Consider the following 23597-nt stretch of genomic DNA (forward strand, 5'->3'; position numbering starts at 1 on the left):
TCCTGTAGGAATTTTCCTTCCGTTAATGTGGATTGTGTCCATAGCATGAGGCTGGCTCTGAACTTGGTGGAGGCGTTTGATAACAGGTAGATGGGGCAGTTATTTAGGTCGCATGAAACTTGGCTGTATTTCTTGTAGAGTCGATTCATATCCGACCAATGTAATACTGGGAAGTTGGTCCAGCTTCTGTCTGCAGCGATGGCTTCTCCTATTGAAGGGTTTTTGTTATCTCGAGGTGGGTGTGAGTATTGTTAAATGAGGTTCTGATCTTGGTGAGCTTGTTTTTGAAATGTCTGCAAGTTGGATGGCTGTCGGTGGTTGGCTTCCTTGTGTAGCTAGGTAAGGTTTGGTATCAGTGAGGTTCTTTACTAGATTGAAAAGCTTTTTTGTGTCTAGAGATTCCGTGCCTACCATTTTGGAGTAGTAGGCTTTCCGTTTTTCTTTGAGTTTATTCTTCTATTGTTTGATTTGACTTCTCCATGCTATTTTGGTGTGTTCTAGATTCTTTTTTTTCCATTCTCTTTCTAGTTGTCTGCAGAACTTTTTTTACTTGCACAACAAGCTTTTGAGCCTTGTGGCCTTAGAGACTCGTCAGTTTCAACTGGCTTTTGACTAGGTTCAGCTATGTTGAAATGAGACAGCGGCACCGTTATATTTTTATCTTTTAAGTATATATTGAGAATCATTATGGTCCTTTTATTAAGATGTGCTAGCCTTTTTAGCGCATGCTAAATGCTAGTGCGTCCATTATATCCTATGGACGCGTTAGCGTTTAGTACACGCTAATATGGTTAGCGCACCTTAGTAGAAGGACCCAATTATCTTGATGAGTGTTCCTTTCCTTTGAATTGTGGAGTTCTTTTGTAGTTTTTCTATTATTTGTGTTAGATGTTTTGTGAATTGCCTTGATTTGAACACCCCAAGATTGACAATGAAGCAAGTTTTTAATAACCATAAGCACAAAATAAACACTATTTATTTAATTTTATTTATTTAGTCAAATTTTTAGCCTGTCCTCCCAGAAGAGCCCAGAACCGGTTGGTTACCTGTATCTCTATATATAAAACCCTAAGTGCGCATGCGCTGTTGAAAGATCGTGATTCCTGGTGGCGTGAGGTGTGCTTCTGTGCCAGTCCTCACGGCGGCTGCGCTAGCTGGAGGCGCGTGAGTGTGCAGAACACGCCAGCGACTCCTCCCTCCCGCTGCCGCTCCTCTTCAAAGCGGCCTGCTGAGGTTCGCCAGCCGCTGTAGCGAACCTTGCAGACCGCTCTCCACCTTCCCGACATGGTGCTGAAGAAGGAGTCGGGGTTGCTGCTGCTGCCACACTCGCGCGTCTTCCTGCAGCCCCGCCCACCGCCATTAAGCAGAAGAACCTGGTCGACGGCGAGCAGTACCGGGGCAGGACGCCAGGCCTGCTGCACCGGGGGGCTCGGCAGTAACAGCAACCACAGCCTGATGCACGATCTGGGTCGAGAGGGCCAGCTCCAGTTGGAGGGATGGAGGGAGAGTAAGAATGGGAGGGGGGGTGGAAACGGAAGGGGGCCACCGAGTAGGCAGGCATTGCACAACAGGGGACCAGAGGGAAAGGGGACTGCTTTGGGGGGAGGGGGCAGACAGCAATCATCAGGGGGGAACAGAAGAGGGCCACGGAGCACGCAGGCATGGCACAACAAGGGGAGAGGGAAAGGAGGCTGCTGGGGGGCACAAAACAATCATGCTTTGCTCTGGGAGTGGGAGGAGACAGAAGGGGGCCACGGAGAGACAGGCAAGCATGGCACAACAGAGAAATAAAGGTAGGCAGAGGGCCAGGGAGAGACACAGACAGAACGAATGACAGACAGATAGCGTCCAAGGAGAGAGAGACAAATAAAACCCCCCAGACAGACAAGACATCTGCTCTAGCACCCGTTAATGTAACGGGCTTAAAGACTAATATAATATATAAACTGCTATGGTTGTAACTACAGAAAGGTGGTATATCAAATACTTTCCCTTTCCTTCCTTTTTTTCCTCTTTCACATTCTACCAAAATTCATACTATAAAACTTCCTGACAGAATCAAAAATACCCACTGGCTCTATACAATGGCAACTTCCACAGCCAACCTCATGGTACCAACTTCAGAGGCATCTCTGTAGAGTGGACATCTGGTCTTCGGCGCATACCTTTTTGCCAAATGCTATTGTCTGGACTCATCACTGTAAAACCATGCCTTTGGACAAACAATTCTTTGTAACATTTTTGCTCACTCATTTTGCCACTAGAGTGTCTCTTCCTCTAACTGCTCAATATTATCCCAGGTCACCCTCTAAAGACTATGCACATGATGACCCTCTGCTTGGGATTTACTATATAGTGTGTCTGTATCTCCCCTGTTTAACTGTAATGGGGGGTCTCCTTAGACAGCAGGGGAATGCAACCACACTTTTCCTTCTTCCTTATTTTCCAACTGTAAATCAGCATGGTTAATATGGGCTGAATAGAGAGAGGTATCCTTCATGCAAAGGAACATCCGTGCATGCTCAGAGAAGCCTCAAAGGGCTTCTGTGGGCTAGGAGATAATCAGATAACGTAACTATATAGTGTGGATGCATTCTCCTATTGTTCTATGGAGAATCCCAGTCACAGGTGAGCAAATCCATTTTGTGTATATATTTGTAACAACAGACTGATCTAAACAAATGAAAACATTTTTGAAAATTGGATGTATATTGGGAGAGGCTGCAAGCTTGGTGTAAAACGGGTATTACAAAAAAAAACAAGACATTAGAAGTGGGCTTTAAGCTGTCATTTTCCTTATTTGATGACTAACTGCTCTTTTTGTAGCTTTTCTTCTTTTACTTATCTGCTGCTTTTTTTCTTTTTAGGATTGAATCCTTCCCGATTCCGAATAGGGGATCAAGAGTTTGAGTCATTACCTGCATTGCTGGAATTTTATAAAATACATTACTTGGACACTACAACCTTGATAGAACCTGTATCCAAATCAAAACAGCATGGTGTTAATCTGAGGCAGGAAGAAGCAGAGTATGTTCGAGCTCTTTTTGACTTTAATGGCAATGATGAAGAAGATCTACCATTTAAGAAGGGAGACATCCTAAGGATCCGGGATAAACCTGAGGAGCAATGGTGGAATGCAGAGGACAGCGAAGGAAAGAGAGGGATGATACCTGTGCCTTATGTCGAGAAATTCAGGCCTTCCTCTGCTTCAGTACCATCTCTGATTGGAGGTAACCAGGAAAATTCCCACCCCCAGCCATTGGGTGGGCAGGAGCCAGGGCCCTATGCCCAGCCCAGCGTCAACACTCCGCTCCCTAACCTCCAGAATGGGCCTATTTATGCCAGGGTTATCCAGAAGCGAGTCCCTAATGCCTACGACAAGACAGCCTTGGCTTTGGAGGTATATAATGGAAGGAAAGAGATCTTGAAAAGGATGCTCCCTTTCAAATGCAAATTAGCATTTCAGGGGTTTTGATGGTGAAATGTTTTGTTTTATATTCCTCTTGGTTTTGAAAGCATGCTTCAAGTGCTTTAGTGTGTTGTGTTAAAAGTTCTTATTTAGTACGTTGGCCTACATGGTGTATCAGTTTTGGTTTTGGTTTTTATGATGGAGGACAAGACATAAGAACCACTGAATTTGACTAACTTTCATTCAGTTGCTCTGTTATTCCTGTTCAGTTTTCTTTATATCCCTATGCTTTTAATTTACACAGTTATAATTGGTAATTAAATTGTTCCTTTATTTTTGGAAGGTACAGTATAATGTTCTAGTGAAAAAGCTGCTTACAATCGGACAAAGCTGACTATCTCTGGAGTAATAGAATTATGAGCAATTTGGATGAAATTTGTTGTATAAATTCAGTTAGCATATTTTATTTACTGATTTTTGTATATAAATATAAAGTAGTATGGGTATTGTTCCTTGATCTTACAGTATGTCTTAACCGCAGACACTAATAATGTGGTTCTACTTTTCACTACTAGTTTTGTCTTTGAGTAAGAAGCAGTGCATTTGGTATACCATCTTTCTTTAACAAGAGCGAAATCCCCCATCTCTGATTTATAAAACAGACTAGTCAACAGACAGAACAGTAGTTTATTATTATTGAAAATGATAAAATAAGCAGGATGATGGTTGAGTATCTTCATTTATGCTCTACCCTCGGTGATACTCCTTATTAGTTGGCGAGGGCAGCCAAACTTTGTCTCTTCTGTATCCAGACCTGAGTACACCACCTTTCTAGTGTGTCCAAACCTGACCTCGCCTTGAGAGAGATAAAGATGATCTCCTGTGCAGCACTGAAATATAAGCCCCTGGCACTGACCCCACCAATATAATTGTGATGAGGGAATTGTCTGCTTCATCCTTGTTCATTTATAAGTAGGAGATGAGGAATACTTTGAAGAGAAACAATTGGTGTTTTATTGTCTGAAGAATTATACATATGTTTATATCCTTATTTCAGTTTTCTTTAACATTTAAAAGTGAAACTTTATATAACACTTATTTATTTATTCAATTTTCTGTACCATTCTCCCAAGGGAGCTCAGAACGGTTTACATGAATTTATTCAAATACTCAAGCATTTTCCCCTGTCTGTCCCGGCGGGCTCACAATCTACCTAATGTATCTGGGGCAATGGAGGGATTAAGTGACTTGTCCAGGGTCACAAGGAGCAGCGTGGGTTTGAACCCACAACCTCAGGGTGCTGAGGCTATAGCTTTAACCATTGTACCACACTCTCCCTAACACAAACTGCTAAATTCCTTTCACAGCTAGATCTACATATCGTACAGATAGTGTTGCTTGAAAGTAAGTGTATTATTGTATGTGCGCTTGATGCAAAACAGAGAAAATGAGAATTTTAGCATGCTAATTATAAATTACCAGTAATATATCAAATTCTAATTTAACAGTAGTATGGTAAAGTATTAAAATGTTTCATTCACAAAGATCTTAAATATGTGTACTTAAATATGTCCATCTCATTTTATACAGTACTACTACTATTTGTTATTTCTATAGCGCTACCAGACGTACGCAGCGCTGTACAGAGTCACAAAGAAGAATACAGTCCCTGCTCAAAAGAGCTTACAATCTAAACAGCCAAGACAGACAAACAGGATTTCATGGATTCAGTTAAGGGGAACGGTTAATCAGCTGGCTGGGATGGTGGGCAAAGGAGTAGGGTTAAGGATTGAAGGCTATATAAAAAAGGTGGGTTTTCAGTCTGCTTTTAAACAAGGGAAGGGGCTTGGCGGACAAACTCGGGTAATGTATTCCAGGCATAGGGGGCAGCTAGATGAAAGGAATAGTACAACACAACCAGTACTTATATTGTACATATGATACTTTTGTTTTCAAGTGACAATATGAGAACCCAAACTCCTTGGAGGCAAGCTAGTCTTTTTATGGGGCAATAAACCTTTATTCTCTTCTGTGTGATCTTATGTCAGCAGCTTAAGTAACTGGTGCCTGATATGTCATCTTAATGCTTGCAGTGTTCTCTGGTTATAATTTATACAAACCTAATCATCAGAAATTTTAAGTGCATCACATATTCTAGAAAGAACAAGTAAAACGTTCTTTACATGCAGCATTGGAAAACTGCTTTCATAAACAGGTGAATCCCAAACCTGTCCTGGGGGAAACCCAGCAAATCAGGTTTCCAGGATGTCCATAATTAATATTCATGAGGTCAATGTGCATGCATTGCCTCCTTGGTATGTAACTATCTAATGTCAAGAAAATGGCCCAAAATGGAAGTATCAGTTTATATTTGAGTCTATTGTTGATTACTTGTGTAACTAGCTTTAAAAATATTAAAATTTCAGACAAGATGTGCCAAGTGTATTGAACTTAGGTGTGAATATGTGGAATAACTTGTCAGTTTCTTGGCTCCACATCATTCCCTTCTTGGTTGGGCTGAGAACTTTTAACACTCCCTCGCATGCAACCTTTAAACTTTTGGTATTACTACCCATAGGTTTTCTCTGTAGAAGAGCTGCACCATGGTTCATCTCCATCTTCTTCTGAAGTTCTTCCTCCTCTAGCTGATTCTGACATACTCCTTGCTCTCATTCCCAGAAAAGGTCCTTGAACTGAGAGCTGTGTTGAAACCCAAGTCTCCCAATAATCAAGTGCCTGCAAACAATCTTTTCTTAGAATTATAAGGATCCTCTGCCACAGGAGAAAGGTGGCTCAGATTGCTGCAGTATATGAGAGTACACTAAAATGGCAGTAAAATAAACTCTGGAGGAAATGCTTTCTGAAATTAAAGATATTTCTCACTATATTATCTGTAGTGCGTAAGGGGTGAATGTGGAATAACTTGTAAGATTCATGGCTCCACATCATTCCCTTCTTGGTTGGGCTGAGAACTTTCAGCACCCCCTCTTACAATGCTGTACTTGAGAATATCATAACTGCTCCCTGATTATTATATTGCTTGCATTTACAATAACAAATGGTGCATTGGCAACATTTGTTGAACTATCAATGGAAAAAAATGACGCCTTGATAAAGTTTATGCACTCACATGGCCCTGCTAATTAATTTTACTGGCCAGAAAGACAAGACATGGTGGTTATCAGAACAATGCTCTGCTCCAACGATTACATATCTGGACGTCAATATCAGTTTTCAAAAACTGTTTTGGCAAACGTGACTTATAAATTCAATAAAATGCAGTGAAGGAATAAAGATAGAACTTTGGCTTGGGAACCAATAGAAGATATCCACTTTAGGCTTGGGAACCTAGGTTAAACTATCTAATGATTGGCTTGAGAACCAGACAAATCCCACTCAAGGCTTTGGAACCTCGGTGAAGAAAGACTGCAGGCTTGGGAATCTGATCCAAGAGACTCACCTGTGGCTGGTATTGCATGGCTATCGGGCTTGACCTCTATAGCAATGAGCTTGCTGGTTCAAAATTCTTGAACTGGTAGTAGTATTGCCACCGGGGACCAGCACAATCAAATATTTTCTTTATAAAAATGCAAAAGAACAGTCATATAACAAATAAATCTGAAGACCTACCATATTTGAATGTTTTGTGACCTTTGACCCTTGTTTTCAGGCATTGTTTGCTCATGTTGAGAAACAAAACCAACTTTTTCAGAGGGTTTGAAACATGTTGTTTCTAATAGAGCTGGTTCAAAAATGTTTCCAGATGACTCTTTTTTGCAAAAGCTGACAATACCCCATTTTTGACGTTTTTTTACAAAATTTAAAGTGAACTTGTAAAGTAGCAAGAACTCTCGGCAGCTATTCAGCTAGTGGCTTTGCACCGGGCAGGAGCGTATGAAGATCACTTCTGCTCTGGTTCACCGCTGGACCACCAGGAATTTGAAAGGGGAAGCGGTAGGGAGGTGAAAGTTTTTAGAGGCAGGAGGGATCCTTTCTGTCTTGGCCCACCGCTGGACCACCAGGTCTTACAGCAGGCCCAGTGGAGGTCTGCAAGGCATTGGGAGGTAAAAAAGATAGGGTACAGAGCCAGGCAAGAAGGAAGAGGGTGTAGAGCTGAGCAAAGAGGAAGAGGGGAGATGGTACATAGCCAAGGGTGGGGAGAAGGTGTTGGACCTGGCAGGGCAGAGAGAGAGGGGAGCTGGGTGCAGCCTGGATGCAGAGCCTGGATGGGGGGGAGGGGAGGGAGTGAGGCTGGATGCAGAGCCTGACAAGGCATTTTACGAGATAGCTTTATTATTACAGAAGACTAAATTGAAATTTTTTAGCCTGTTCATTTTTTCAGACCACTTTAAGACTTTTTACGTATACCAGTTTCAAAAAATAAAAATCTGCATTAGTTCCATTGAATAGATTGTAAAAACTTGTATAACCAAGGAAATATTTTGACTCAAAGTTGCAAAATTTTGTAAGGATACTATACAGTACATGGTCATGGTATGGTATTAAGCAAAGAGCTATATATCTCCACAAATATTCCACTAGTGGATCTTAAACTATACCAGAGTTCAGTTAGGTCATGTAATATTCAGCACACAATTTCATCAAAATCTGTGATGGTGAGGTGGGGAGCCCTAGACCACTTGCCATGGAATGACCCAAGAGTCAGCTGGTGCTGTCTCAAGATCTGGGGTACCTCAGCATGCACTTTGACATCAGTTGGGACCATGTTTCTTCTGGTGAATAAATGGTCAAATTACAGTCCCAGAAGGTACTTTGTGCACAGGAAGTCCTTTGGGGATGGGACCACCTCCAATTTCTCAGGATCATGGCAATGACTTAGAAGTGGTACCTTTCGGGCACGACCTACATGCTTCCTCTTAAGAGGGCATTGTCTTGTTGCCTCTCCCCTCCCCCCCCCCCAAATTCCCAGGAGTTCTATACTTGTCATCTTCTTCCTAGAACTCTTTGGAGGAGTCAGTTTCAGATTTGGTGGAACAAACCTAGCTATTTGTTGAAGGGGGCTACTCTGGGTCATCCTAAGTGGGTGGTTGGGTTTCGGAGCCCATTGCCTTGGCTGACTTGCCCAGGATCAATGCTCAGAGTTAGAAACATTTGGGGATTAAGTAGCTCTTGAGAATAATTTTCTTTTTGCTGTTATTTCTACTATTACTACTTTGATCATTTAAAATAAAATTTAAATTAAAAAAAAAAAGAAAGCATCTTGGTCTCCCAGTCGCCTGGAAGCACGATCCATTTGTTTAGCGCTGCACATTTCCTCCCCTTGTTGATGGGGATGGCAATCTGAGTATAGCAGTGGCTTACATTAATAAATAAGGGGAGACCTGGAGTATGGCAGTGGTACTCAAAGCCATCTGTCTTTGCACTTGGGTGGTGCTTCATCTCTTAGTAGTTTTGGTGGTGCAGTTTGTGAGGAAGGAGAATGTGCAGGTGGATTTTCTCATCCAGAATGCTTTGGACCTAGGGAAGTGGGAACCGAGTTTTTCATCTTCTGAAGGTTTCCGGTATCTGAAGGAGTTCAGTATCTCTACCTCTATCTGCTGGTAGAGGGAACAACCCATTGGTCTGGATTGATCTAACAGGATTCAAGGAAATTAAGAAGTAGAAATATATTTCACCATCTTGCATCCATATATTTTATAGATCAGGACTGGCTTGCAGGAGTAGAGAAAGGTTGAAGGACTAACTAGTTGGAAGTAGTGTAGCTAACTACTTTGCAAGAGTGGAGGGAGAGGTTGGGGTAGGGGACTGACTGGCCTGCTGGGTCATGAGGACTGGTAGGGATGAATGACTAGTTAGGAGTGCCTAAGAGGGAGGCGGCTCATTGGCTTGCTGGATTAGGGATTTGGGAGGGGGGCTAGATGACAACAGGGTAGCAGAGTGAGTGTACATGCAATTGGGTGACTTTGTGAGGCTGGAAAGAGCGAGTGTGACACTGAAAGAAGAAAGGGTAGAGGAGAGAAATGGCAAGGCCGGTGATGACAAGAAAATGGAGGAGGGGGTTCCTAGCTGTATGTGTATTTCTATTAGTAGTCTGCAGGTGTGAATTAAGGACATGATTATGAAGCTTTCTTTCCCCTTGGACAGGGAATTGGAAAACGTTTGTAAATAAGCAGAGCCTAAAGGAGCTTCCATGGATCTCAAGAGAGTTTGCCCTCATTCCCCTCTTCCCAGCGGCAGAGGGGAGGGGCTTGGCTCTGCTCTGCCGCGGATGCCTAAATCCAAAGGAAATTTGTCAGTGCCTATTATACATTCTTACCTTCCATATTTCAACCTTTCATTTTTCTGGTTTCCATCCTTTCTATGGGTATCATCTAGTTTCCACTGTGTATTCTCACCTAAAATGTCCTCTCAACCTGAACAGAATGGTTTCTCAATGTTTTTATCACTTTAGTGGTTCTCGCAGTTTTGAAAACTACATTCTTGAGCTTTTTGTAACAGTATGAATAATTTCCTTATTTCATTCTTTTTTTTTTTTTTTAGGTCGGTGAACTAGTAAAAGTGACGAAGATCAATGTGAGTGGTCAATGGGAGGGAGAATGTAATGGCAAATGTGGTCACTTTCCATTTACACATGTTCGTCTGCTGGATCAGCAGAACCCAGAGGAGGACTTCAGCTGAGTGTTGGTTAACAGCTTTCCTTGAGGATGGAAACCTAACCTCTTTCTCCAACTGCCATTTAGACTGTTTCCTACAGATATCAAGTGCAGTGTAGGTTATTTGCCACCTCACACTTCCTGTGCTTGAACTTCGCCATTCTTTTCCAAGGTTCTGAAGGCTCAGGGTACGAACTTACATCTCCTCTGAAGAAGTCAAATGAATAGATCGTTTCAGTTGTACAATTCTGCTTTGCTGTCCATGTGCAGAATGCTGTGTATTTGCTTGTATCGGTCTTTTGTTAAAAGGGGGTGGAGAGAAGCAGCCTTTTTTGTTGTTGTTGTCATTTCATCTTTTGTGCAAGAAAATTCCTGCACCAGGCAGTGATAGAGACAGAAGCTCTGTACATCTGCTTTTGCCATCTTTTTCTCTGCCTGTTCATCACACTATAATTACTTCCTTCAAAGTCCAAGAACTGCTTTCAGTATAGCAACTCATGTGTGGTACTAATTTGAATGTGTTTTATGGAATACCTTTTTGCGTTTATTTTTGATTGACAAACATGAGGTTTGATTATATTTCAAAATGTGATGCTTTTCAAAATATTAGAAATATCTTAGTCTCTCGTGCAATACTACAGTCACTGCTCCAAGAGCCACTGGTATCTGATTTAACTCTGAACAATAATGATAGACATATGTGCTGTTTTATCTAGTGAAAGCTAGAGTTGACATGATCTGCTTGTAGAGGTGGTAAAGCCAAATAATTTTGTTATCATTCGTGAATCTTTACTTTGAATCACTTTTAGATTTAATTACTCCGAAACGTTGCCCCAAAAGATGCAAGTGAAATTTGAGGTTTCCAGTGAATTCCAGTCTTAATGGTTCTATACCTTTTATAGTTTGTCTGAGATGTTTCCTATAGCTTCAGGAAATAAAATATGTATGGAGGGCACATTCTAGTTTTCACTAAAATAATGAAGATACTTATGATTTGGACCTGAATAATCCTATTTCTACTAATCGTTCAAAAGCAAACTGCAATAGTTGCTATTTGACTACATCAGTACTGTGTGGGGAAAAAAATGCATTGTATGATTGCACTTTGAAAAGTACTGTTAGCCTTTCATAAATTACTGAGGTGATTTCCATTCCTAGTAAAGACCATGGTGTAGAGTTCTAATACATTCAGTCCTAAATCAGTATTTCAATACCTGGCATTATCTTTTCTTGTAAATAAAATTGTAACTTTCACCCCTCAAGCTTTTCCAGAGAACCACTTCCTTCTGACATTTTTCTGCTGTAGTTGTGGGGTACTAGAGTGATCTCATATCTGAAGGAAATTGGTACTGATACAAAAATGAGTTTAGCACTCATGATTCTTTAAGATGTACAAAACTGTATTACTCCATTACAAATTTCCAGTTCATTTCTGGAAAGATTTAAATCTTTTAATTCATAACTGACATTTATCAGATATAGACCCAGAAATGCATAAAGAAATTATATACCTGTGCATTAAGTCATAGTATTTAAAAGTACCAATCAGCTTTAATCTTTGGTAGAAAATTGGCAGATAATTTGGAGAATTATTTACAGTGCAATTAGTTTATTGCCTTTTTGCGCTCACTGTATTATGTGTGGAAGTACAGTACTCCCCCAAAATTTGGAGGGGGGGTTCTGTTCCAGGAACACCTGCAAATTTTGAAAAACCGCAAATACAGTTTTTCAGTTGATCGAAGGCATGAGAGGACAGCTGGGGCGCCGGCGGGTACTTAAATTGTACTTACGAAGCCGGGCACATTTTCTGACCACCTCTTCCTGGTACTAAAGTCATGGTTATACCAATCAGGAGCTGCTTTGATATTCCAGATATTGTCAAAGCAGCTCCCGATTGGTGTAACCATGACTTTAGTACCAGGAAGAGGTGGTCGGAAAATACTGCGAATTACTGAGTCTGCGATTTGCAAACCTCAGCAGGGGTTTACTATACTGGAATATGTGTGTGTCAGTGTAGTCTTGAATATAACAGGAAGTGTAAGAAATGGAAGATGTGAATGGGCAGACAATATGTAAATGCCTGTTGATTCTAATACTGATTAATATTAGCAAGCTATAGAAGGTAGGTTTTGGGGCTAGTAATTATGGGCCAGTTTAGCTCCACTCAAAAGAGAAGCGATTAAAATCCTGCAACATAACTAAAGGACATAAATCAGCAGTACTAAAATTTTTTTCTTAATTCTTTTTTCTTAAAGCAAAACAGTACTTAGGCATCTATTATTGTCCAAAGGTTCTGAAAATTTCAACCTTTCTTATATTAAGTAGTATTTAGGAACATATTTTTGAATGAGAGCCTGGATTTAGAAAAGGTGCCAACATGTTGTCTCTACTTGGGAGAGACTTCCATAATTTGACTACTGCAAATCCTGCCACCATTAACAATTGAGAGACAATTTATATATCTTTGTAAAATGCAAAATGCTGTGTCATGATCCACTGGAAACCCCCCCCCACACACACACACACATGTGACTATTCTAGCACTTCTTTCTAAAAGCATGTGATAAACTCACCATTTGTCTTCTAATTCCTCATTCCCTGACCACCTTTTCTTGTTGTTTGGCTATTAAAACTGCCAAAATGTAATAGATAACCATAATTATGGTGAAATAGGAGAATAATTGTATCTGATTTCTTCTACAAAGAAAGTTTGCAAGCATCTCTTCATGTAAATTCCCATTCTGTTAACTTTTATCAGAATGAAGAATTCCTTAGCAACAGCAGTAGATGAATCCAGGGACCAATGGGATAGCACACATCTACCAGCAGGTGGAGATAGAGAAACTGATGGCTGGCACTCCTCCTGCATCTCCAGTATTCTCTATCTCCTAGCAGGTGATGGTCGCTATTCAACTAGCTCCTGGATTCTGGTTGTGACTGGAAAATTATTTTCTCCTGTTGAGGTTTCTCTTCAGTGAGCTGACAATTCTAATTCTCCTGTTGAGATTTTCTCTTCAGTGAGACTGGGGTGTCCGGCTGAACGGTGCCGGCTTTAGGGGTTATACCTGGGCCCCCCCCCAGGTCCCTGCCTCACCCTCCCTCCAGTGATAGAGGGGCTAACTGGGTCTCTATTTTTTCTTCTTTCCCTTAAAAAAAAAAAAGAGAGAAAAAAAAGTTTGCAAGCATCTCTTCATGTAATTTCCCATTTGTTAATCAGCTATTATAATCTTGTCGAGCAGTACTTGGACATTTATGACAACTCAGTCAGTTAAAATTTTCTCATCTTTCATTCCTGAAGGGAGATTGGTATTTAGAATTTTTGAAGGCTGCTATTAAGCCATTCTTATTTCATGTATTGAAGCAAGAATACTACAGTAGTGGTAGTCATCTGAGTCTCGGATGCATTATACTGATAAAACAACATGAAACAAGTAGTATAAAAATGTTAACACTTTTATATTGCCAAAAAGTGTGAAAATATAAAATGCACAAAGGTAAGAGACTGGGCCCAGCAGGAAGGAACGGTGTTAGAAAAATGGGCACCAATCTAAATATTTAGGAGCTGGAGGAGCTATGACTCCCCTCTCCCTTTCGTTATCTCTATTTGCTCTTATTTTTGCCTGTTCTTCTGTATTTTTCCTTCTTGGTTTGCTTGAGTGTTTTTATTTCTTTTGTTGATGAGGGAGACATGGGGCAGTGTCCTTCAGAATAAGGCCCATGAATTTGTATACCTTCTATATATCTTTTATGGTTTCCATTATCCTTTTTTTGTGTGCTTTACTGCCTGAATAGGGGAGGTATGGACTGCATAGTTTTTAACTGATTGTTCCCAACCATTAGATTAAAAGTGGCCTTCACTTAAATGGTGAAAATCATTGTTAGCTGAGTGGGGGAAAAGGGGGCTTTTTTTGCTTCCGTGAATCATATTTTTGTCCCGCTCCCATTCTTTTCCTCATCTCTTAGGTTCTTGTCCAGGTTCTTCCCCTCCCAGCCTTTGTTCCTGAATAGTACCCCCACTTTTCCATGGCACAGTATCTTACAATTTGCTAAGTCATTTTCCTCCCCTTCCCTGCCTTTGCTGTCTTCCCAACTTAATCCAGTCATTTCAGTGACTGTCTTAGGCTGGGTGCCATGCACTGGGGCACTTTGTAATACCCTGCAATAACACTATAAATCTGACCACAAGGCAACTCTTTAGCAATGACTGACTTCTTCCCTCCTCTAGCATTGACCCTCTTCACCATTGCACAAGAGCTGTGAATGCTGCCCCTGTGCTTGATGAAAAAAAAAAAAATTCTGAGTGCAGGGATATTGTTCTATGGACTTATATAGTGGTTGAATTATTTTATTAGGAGGAAGTTTAATATACTGTACATGCCTTGGCAATAGCTGTTACATATCAGCAATACATTGATATTGGATGTTGAGCCTCTGTATTCAATAGATTCTGAAAGTCAGCCAATAGATCGAGGAAAGACTTGTCTTCCATGCATAACTTAAATACTGTGCTCAATTCTTAGCTATAAAGAGGCCAAAATCAATCAGCTGACTTTCTTGTTCAAGGTTGTTTATTTTTGATATACCACAAATCAATATAAAAAATATGTCTAAGCTCTTTTCTTGGGTATCTTAGTGGAATAGAGCTTGATGAATTTATTTCAATGACAGCCTTTTTTGTTTGTGGTTATATACAGCATAATATGCCCATAACATTGTTTAAAGAAGTATCAATGTTCACAGTTTTAAATACACACATACATGTATAGTTTAAATTATATTAATAACCTATATGTTACCATTTGATATTTATTTATTTTGGGCAAGGTCTGTAAATTACCTTGGTGCAGAACTTATGATTTGCTTATAAATGAATGTATTTTCCTTGCTCAAAATGTTTTGCAATGGAAGGTCAGTGGTATGGAGATGTCTTCTCTACACAGTGATAGCTACACAGATGAGTTGCTACTATAGATTTTATCCATCTGAATGCAATGCAATCCGTTAATAAAGTATTTGTAGATAGCTAAAGAAAGAAACACATTTTGATACCTAGGTAAGTTTTACTTCCTGCTTCTTTAGGTAGGGATGATATACTGTACTTTTAATAAGAATTTTTGGACTTATTTTGCAGAAACATAATTACGCTGGCTTGAGTTTGATTGGTAGATGTGCAAAATGCCTGAACATCCCCTTCAGAATTATTGCAGTTTTAGGGAAGAAAAACACCATTTGTATTGCCTGTTTGTTTAAAAAAAAAAAAAAGGGGGGGAGGAGGGGATCTAAGATATTTGTACCAGAATCAATGTATTACATTAATGCCTCATTAACCCATCAAGAATATCAGTGGGTTTATGGTGATTGACACTATAAATCTGAAGTTCTGAAATGTTACATTATACAATAATCGAGGATTCACTCTTTCCAAATCAGCCATTAAATAATGTGCATTTTTCTGTTTGAATGAATCTATATGTTAAAAATAATGTGTACATGTTTTTTTTTTCTCTCATGTCTAAAATCAAGAGACAAAAATGAACAAACAAGTTAAGTTATAGATGATAGCTTTTCTTTGGACTACATACATTTTGTGACTAGCTTTTGATACTTCCTTCATGAGGTTAATGCACTAATTTGATGAAGGGAGGGTAACTCAGAGGGTCGCACAAGCTTTTTATTAGACTAAATACATCCCTTGCTACCTGTCAGACCTTTAGTTCTACATATCAGAGTGAACTTAACTAAAATTATGAGAAAATGTAAAAATTGTAATCTTATTTCAGTTTATATCCTTTTAGGAAAGTAACTTTTACATTTCTAAATATTTCTTTCATTTGCTTCCAGAGAAATCACAGTTTGGTTAGAAATTTAACTTCTCTGTGGTTCCATTGTTAACCACTGCAAAAAGACAATTTGAGCACAGTTATGAACTTCCTTAACCCTAACTACAGGGCACTTAATACAGCACAGTTGAATAATCTGAACATGCCAAGTTGACTTGAGTATTGTTCTCTAATTTCAGTACAGTCAGTTTAACCTGGTTAAAATTGTATTGATCTGTAGGAACGTTTCTTGTTAATAATGCAAATAGATATTTTAATTGACTTTAACTCTGCATTGTGATGTTTTTGGGGAAGAAGTGATTGGCAAACCAATTTGGAACAATATATATATATGAACATGCCAATGTATTATAACACTATACACTTTTTCAAACAGCTCTGAACTTTTTTTATGTTTCTTCTTAGTATGTAATGTATGTTAATAAGTAGAAATAAAAAAATGAGAAATCTAAGCAAATGTGCCTCCACAGTGTCTTCATCTGTCAGTTTCATTAATGTAAATTCCTATAGAGTAGAAAAAATGTGAAATTACTTTTTTTTTCTAGATTAGAAGCTGCTACTATGGGGCAAAAACTGTGTAAGCCTAAAGAGATTGATCATAGAATAAATTAATTTTTTCTTCCAATGGTTATAGAAACTGGATTATGGTTCTTAGAAACTGGTACGTAGAAATTAGTTAGCTTAAAAAAGCATGTTAGTTTGTAAAAGTATTTTCTGTTGCATTCCTTTTAGCAGTTTGTACATGGAAGGTACTTTGGGCTAGATTCACTAAACCTTCCGATCCTGTACCGATGATCGCAAAACCAGTTTACTCTGACTCAATTCACTAAACTGCTGCCCGATCAATCTCCAATCAGATCCAATCCATGCAAATTAGTAAAACCCCATGTAAAATAGCCAAGCGATTGATTCACTAACAATTGTTTAGTTATTTTGAATTGGGTTTTACTATCCTGAAGCCCAACTGCTGCAGACATGTCAGTAACTGTTACCGACAGGTCTGCCATTTTTTTGACAGGTCTGCCTGTCTTTTTTTTTTTCCTTCTTTTTTTTTTTTTCCCATGGCACAGATTTTTGCTTGTGTTACACACGCAAAATATCTGCCCCATAAAAAAAAAGAATAAAAGACGAGCAAACCTGTCAAAAAAACCATTCCCCCTCCCCCCGTGACCCACAAATGGGAGGAGGGTTGCCAAAACCCTCCTGCCATAGGTGCTCCCCGAACCATGATCAAAAAAATGGCAGGAGGGATGTCGACTTCCTCCTGCCATCGGCTCTTCCACACACCCCAAAACTGTGGATCCCCGTTCCCTGTCCCCATACCTCTAAAGTTGGTAGCAATAGGGGTGCTCAGTTCCTCCTGCTCCTTAGGCCTCCATCGCAGTGGCAGTCTTCAGGAGCAGGAGGAACCGCAAAATCTTCCTGCTCTTTGCTCCTCCTTTGCCGCAATGCCGGCCTTAGGCTCTGATTGGCTCAGGTGCCTCAGGCTCCTCTCTGTGCATCCTGCTCCCGAAGACTGCCACGGTTCTGGAAGCCTAAGGAGCAGGAGGGACTGAGCACCTCTCCTGCTTCCAACTTTAGAGGTGTGGGGACGGGGAGCAGGGGGTCTGTGGTTTTGGGGGGTATGGAAGCGCCGATGGCAGGAGGGAGTCGGCATCCCTCCTGACATTCTATTTGAAGCAGCGGGGATTTTGGTTCGGGGGCACTTTGGAGGTGGGAGTGTTACTTTCTTTTTTTTTTTTTTTAATCTAGCAGTAATTTTGCTTGTATAATACAAGCAAAATATCTACCCAATTTAAACAAAAAAGAAAAAAAACCTGCTGAAGCCCTGATAGCAGTGACAGGAGGCTACTTCTCCTGTCACTACTGTCGGGACTATGCCCTGATTCAAACGCTCACTGAGCAATTGAGTCGGAAGTTTGCATACAAATGATTTGCACTGCATTGATTTTTGTGGGCTATGTCATCTGTGCTTTGCTGCATTGGGTTCAACAGTTCTGAGTCACCAGAGGTAGCACGAAGAGTTGGCTGATCAAGGTATGGGAGGTCTCGGTTCAATGGACAAGCCTCAAGACCTCCTTTTGAGAATCCAGACTAGTAAGGGACGTCAATGAGGGTTGTTACAGGTTAAATACCACTGTTGCCTGGTTAAATACCACTGAGCAGGCTTGCTGCCAATATTCAATGGCACTAAACTGGGTAGTGTCGTTGAATATCACTTCTATCCAGCCAGGTTAGGGGTGGTCCATAGATGAAATTTGGGCAGAGACACAACTTGGCCATATTAGCAATAGTCAGCAAGTCACTCTCCTTGTGACCCTTGGCGAGTCACTTAAATCTCCATTGCCCCAGGTACAAAATAAGTAAAATTAAATATGTAAACCGCTTTGAGTGTGGTTGTATAACTACAAAAAAGCAGTACACAAGTCCCAATCCCTTCCCTTCTTCTCCCTCCCCCCCAAAAAAAAAACAAAACACACACTTAACTAGCTAAGTAAGCACATAGTGTCAAGACAGCAAAAAAATTCAGAGGACCAGGCAAAGTAAGTCTAGCACACCAAAAAAACTCAAGTGTTTCAACATGAATATAAATCTAAATGTGTATAGCACTGTGTATGTCTGGCAGCGCTATAGAAATGGTAAGTCTATTGTAACAAAGTGCAGAACAAGAGTCACCTCTGCATATCAGACACAGCCAAACAAACAGTGGAGATGTCTAATCAAGACAGGTTCTCTTTGTATATTTCACAAATCTCTTATTCACATCAATAGCTCAATGACTCGACATGTACATGTTTCAGCTGCACTGGCCTGCATCAGGAGTCAGCAGGCAACAGGTCAGGGAAACAGGTCTCTAGAGCAGACTACTTGACCAAATCAAAAGCCGTCAAAACGGCAGTCAGGGAGGCTAAGTTTCACATGGAGGAGTCTCTGGCAAAAAACATCAAGAAGGGAGATAAATCCTTCTTTAGGTATATCAGTGACAGAAGTAAAATCTCAGGCGGGATTGTACGTCTTAGGAAACCAGATGGAGACTATGTGGAAAAGGATTCGGAAAAAGCCCAACTATTAAATGAATACTTCAGCTCAGTCTTCACCCGAGAAGCGCCGGGACTTGGCCCTCAGCTACAGACAAGGGTTGACTCAGTTGACCCGTTTAGTAACTTCGAGTTTACGCCCAGCAGTGTCTACAGTGAGCTATCAAGGCTCAAGGTTAACAAGGCAATGGGGCCTGACAACCTACACCCCAGGGTGCTAAGGGAGCTGTGTGATGTCCTGGCGAAGCCACTGTCCAAGCTCTTCAACCTCTCCCTTAGGAAAGGCAGCGTCCCGTCGGACTGGAGGACGGCTAACGTCATTCCACTCCACAAGAAAGGCTCCAAGATGGAGACAGCAAACTACAGACCAGTGAGTCTAACATCGATAGTGAGCAAACTAATGGAAACTCTAATAAAACACCAATTGGATAAGATCCTGGATGAGGAGAATCTACGGGATCCCCGTCAACATGGATTTACAAAAGGGAGATCGTGCCAATCCAACCTGATCAGCTTCTTTGACTGGGTGACGGGGAAGCTGGATATTGGGGAGTCCCTGGACATCGTGTACCTGGACTTTAGCAAAGCATTCGATAGCGTACCACACCGCAGGTTGCTGAGCAAGATGAGTTCTATAGGATTAGGTGACACATTGACGAAATGGGTTGGGAACTGGCTTGGAGGTAGGCTTCAAAGGGTGGTGGTGAACGTCACACCCTCTGAAATGACAGAGGTGATCAGTGGAGTGCCACAGGGCTCGGTCTTGGGCCCAATCCTATTCAACATCTTTATAAGGGACTTGGCAGAAGGGCTTCGGGGTAAAATAACATTATTCGCCAATGACGCCAAACTAAGTAATGTAGTGGGCAAATGCACAATAGATGATGTTTCAATGCCGACAACATGATGCACGACCTACTACTGGAGCGCTGGTCTAGGTCCTGGCAACTCAACTTCAATGCCAAAAAATGCAAAGTTATGCACCTGGGCAACCAAAATCCATGCAAGACTTACACCCTAAATGGAGAGATCCTAACAAGAACTGAAGCAGAACGTGACCTAGGGGTGATCGTCAGTGAGGACATGAAGGCTGCCAATCAAGTGGAGCAAGCTTCATCCAAAGCAAGACAAGTCATAGGTTGCATATGCAGGGGTTTCGTCAGCCGGAAGTCATTATGCCGCTGTATAGATCCATGGTGAGGCCCCATCTGGAATACTGTGTGCAATTCTGGAGGCCGCATTATCGCAAGGATGTGCTGAGACTGGAGTCGGTTCAGAGAATGGCCACCCGGATGGTCTCGGGACTCAAGGAACTCCCATACAAGGAACGGCTAAACAAATTGCAGCTATACTCACTCGAGGAGCGCAGAGAGAGGGGGGACATGATCGAGACGTTCAAGTATCTCTCGGGCCGCATAGAGACGGAGGAAGATATCTTCCTTTTCAAGGGTCCCACGACAACAAGAGGGCATCCGTGGAAAATTAGGGGAGGGAAACTACGAGCTGACACCAGGAAATTCTTTTTCACAGAAAGGGTGGTTGATCGCTGGAATAGTCTCCCAATGCATGTGATCGAGGCCAGCAGCGTGCCTGATTTTAAGGCCAAATGGGATCGTCACATGGGATCTATTCACAGGGCGAAGGTAGGGGAGGGATCTATTCATAGGGCGAAGGTAGGGGAGGGACATTAAGGTGGGCAGACTAGATGGGCCTTGGCCCTTATCTGCCGTCTATTTCTATGTTAATCAATTACAGCTTCCTGTGTTGTGTAGGTGACAAAAATGGAAGCCAACCTTTGAGATCACCGCCTGCAGCAAGTCGAATCATTGAGGATTGACATGAATAAAAGATTTGTGAAATCTATTGTAACTCCATTTACCATGGGTTTGAATAAAGGAAATGGAAAAAGACTCCAGTTAATTCAAAATACCACTGCAAGATTCATCTTTGATAAAACAAAGTATGACCATGTAGTCACCTCTGTTGACGAGTTTGCATTGGCTTCCCTTTCAATTGAGAGTTCAGTTTAAATTTGCCTGCATAGTTTTTAAAATCTTATGTGGTATCTTTGATTCATTGGTCCCTCTAGCTTTAAATTAAGAACATAAGATAAGAACATAAGAAGTTGCCTCCACTGGGTCAGACCGAGGTCCATCTCGCCCAGCGGTCCGCTTCCGCGGCGGCCCATCAGGTCTGCGACCTGTGAAGTGGTTTCTGACCACTTTTATAACCTACCTCAAGTTCTATCTGTACCCCTCTATCCCTTTATCCTCCAGGAACCTATCCAAACCCTTCTTGAACCCCTGTACAGAGTTCTGGCCTATCACTTCCTCTGGAAGCGCGTTCCATGTGTCCACCACCCTCTGCGTAAAAAAGAATTTTCTAGCATTTGTTCTAAACCTGTCCCCTTTCAATTTCTCTGAGTGACCCCTAGTGCTTGTGGCTCCCCTCAGTTTGAAGAATCTGTCCTTATTTACTCTCTCTATGCCCTTAAGGATTTTGAAGGTTTCTATCATGTCCCCTCTAAGTCTCCTCTTCTCCAGGGAGAACAGCCCCAGCATTTTTAACCTGTCAGCGTATGGAAAATTTTCCATACCTTTTATCAGCTTAGTCGCCCTCCTCTGCACTCCCTCGAGTACCGCCATGTCCTTCTTGAGGTACGGCGACCAGTATTGAACACAGTACTCCAGGTGCGGGCGCACCATTGCGCGATACAGCAGCATGATGACTTCCTTCGTCCGGGTTGTGATACCCTTTTTGATGATGCCCAGCATTCTGTTTGCTTTCTTTGAGGCTGTCGCACATTGCGCCGATGGTTTCAGTGATGAGTCGACCATCACCCCCAAGTCCCTTTCCAGGTTACTCACCCCTAGCAGTGTTCCCCCCATTTTGTAGTTGAACATCGGGTTCTTTTTCCCTACATGCATGACCTTGCATTTCTCCACGTTAAAACATTTGCCACTTTTTTGCCCAGTCTTCCAGTCTCGTTAGGTCCTTTTGTAGGTCTTCACAGTCTTCCGTGTTTCTAACCCTGCTGCAGAGTTTGGTGTCATCAGCAAATTTGATAACCTCACATTTTGTCCCCGTTTCCAGATCGTTAATAAATATATTGAATAGTAGAGGTCCCAGCACCGACCCCTGCGGAACTCCGCTCGTGACCCATTGCCAATCTGAGTATTGGTCCTTGACTCCAACCCTCTGTTTCCTGCCCGCTAGCCAGTGTTTGATCCATCGGTAGATATCCCCTTGCACCCCGTGGTTCCACAGTTTTTTAAGTAGCCGTTCATGTGGTACCTTGTCGAAGGCTTTTTGGAAGTCAAGGTAAATGATGTCTATGGATTCACCCTTATCCATTTGACTGTTTATTCCCTCAAAGAAGTACAGCAAGTTCGTGCGGCATGACCTTCCCTTGCAGAAGCCATGCTGGCTCGCCTTCAGTTGTCCATTGTTTTCTATGTATTCGCAGATTGTGTCCTTTACCATTGCTTCCATCATCTTTCCAGGAACCGAGGTCAAGCTCACAGGCCTGTAGTTTCCCGGGTCACCCCTTGATCCCTTCTTAAAGATGGGCGTGACATTTGCTATTTTCCAGTCCTCTGGGATCTCCCCAGTTTTTAGGGAGAGGTTACAAAATTCTTTGAGATCTTCCAAATTGCAGAACATCCATATATTTAAACATTCTTTTCCCACTGTAAAAAGTGTCAGATCTATCAGTAAAATTGTTCATTCTTTCCCCTATTTACTAACAGCAATTTGGAATGACCTACCTTCTCAAATAAGGTCCTGTTTATTCCTTCAAGTTTTTAAAAAAATTCTGAAAACTACTCTGTTTCAGCATTTTCTAGCAGATAAATTTCCATGAGGTTAATTATTTCTATTAACTATAACTATTGTTAACTGAGTCGAACCTCATTTCTCAGGGATGACTGTATATAAGTCCAAGATTTACCCCCCTCTTTTACGAAACTGCAATAGCAGTTTCTAGCGTAGGGAGCAGTGCTGAATGGCCTACGCTGCTTTCTATGCTCATAAGAAAATGAGGGGAGCAGCGCGGGCCATTCAGCACGGCTCCCTGCGCTAGAAACTGCTATCGCAGTTTTGTAAAAGGAGATCTTAGTTTAGTTTAGTAGTAAAGTCATTAAAAAATGTTTAAAACAGGTAGCATAAGCCCATGGAAAAAATTAAAAATCAAAGATCTATTTCTACTATTTTTAACAAAATAAAAAACTGGTTATACACCTGGAGAACCATATGGCTACTGCCATAGAATTAGTAACTGAATATAACAATAGTCATACTGGGTCAAACTAATGGTCCATTTAGCCCAGTATCCTGTTTCCACAGTGGCTAATCCAGATCATAAGTACCTGGCAAAAAAATAAAAATAGTAGCAACATTCCATGTTACCAGTACCAGGGCAAGCATTGGCTTCCCCCAAGTCTGTTTCAATAGCAAATTATGGACTTTTCCTCCAGGAACTTGTCCAAACCTTTCTTAAACCATCTATGTTAACTGCTGTTAACACATCATCTGGCAATGCATACCAGAGCTTAATTATTGTTTTGAGTGAAAAACTATTTCCTTTTTTACTGATTTTTAAGGTATTTCCCTGTAACTTTTAATGTCTCCTAGTCTGTAATTTTTGATGGAGTAAAAAATTTATTCACTTGTACCAGTTCTATACCACTCAGGATTT

At 41.2% G+C, this 23597-nt stretch overlaps 1 protein-coding gene across 2 annotated transcripts in view; it reads left to right on the top strand.

Annotated features, from left to right (window-relative positions):
• Positions 1-11508, top strand: part of CRK (CRK proto-oncogene, adaptor protein) — a 30995-nt gene extending 19487 nt beyond the window's left edge. Inside the window, exons 2-3 of one of the 2 annotated variants that reach the window (XM_033922420.1) lie at positions 2868-3400; positions 9911-11508. In XM_033922420.1, coding sequence (XP_033778311.1) covers positions 2868-3400; positions 9911-10048 — 671 coding nt within the window. In that variant the 3' untranslated portion in view covers positions 10049-11508. The remainder of the gene's footprint in view (positions 1-2867; positions 3401-9910) is intronic. The other variant, XM_033922421.1, reaches the window with a different exon arrangement.
• The last annotated feature ends 12089 nt before the right edge of the window (positions 11509-23597 follow it).

The sequence above is a fragment of the Geotrypetes seraphini genome, chromosome 15, assembly GCF_902459505.1.
Source record: "Geotrypetes seraphini chromosome 15, aGeoSer1.1, whole genome shotgun sequence".
NCBI lineage: Eukaryota > Metazoa > Chordata > Amphibia > Gymnophiona > Dermophiidae > Geotrypetes > Geotrypetes seraphini.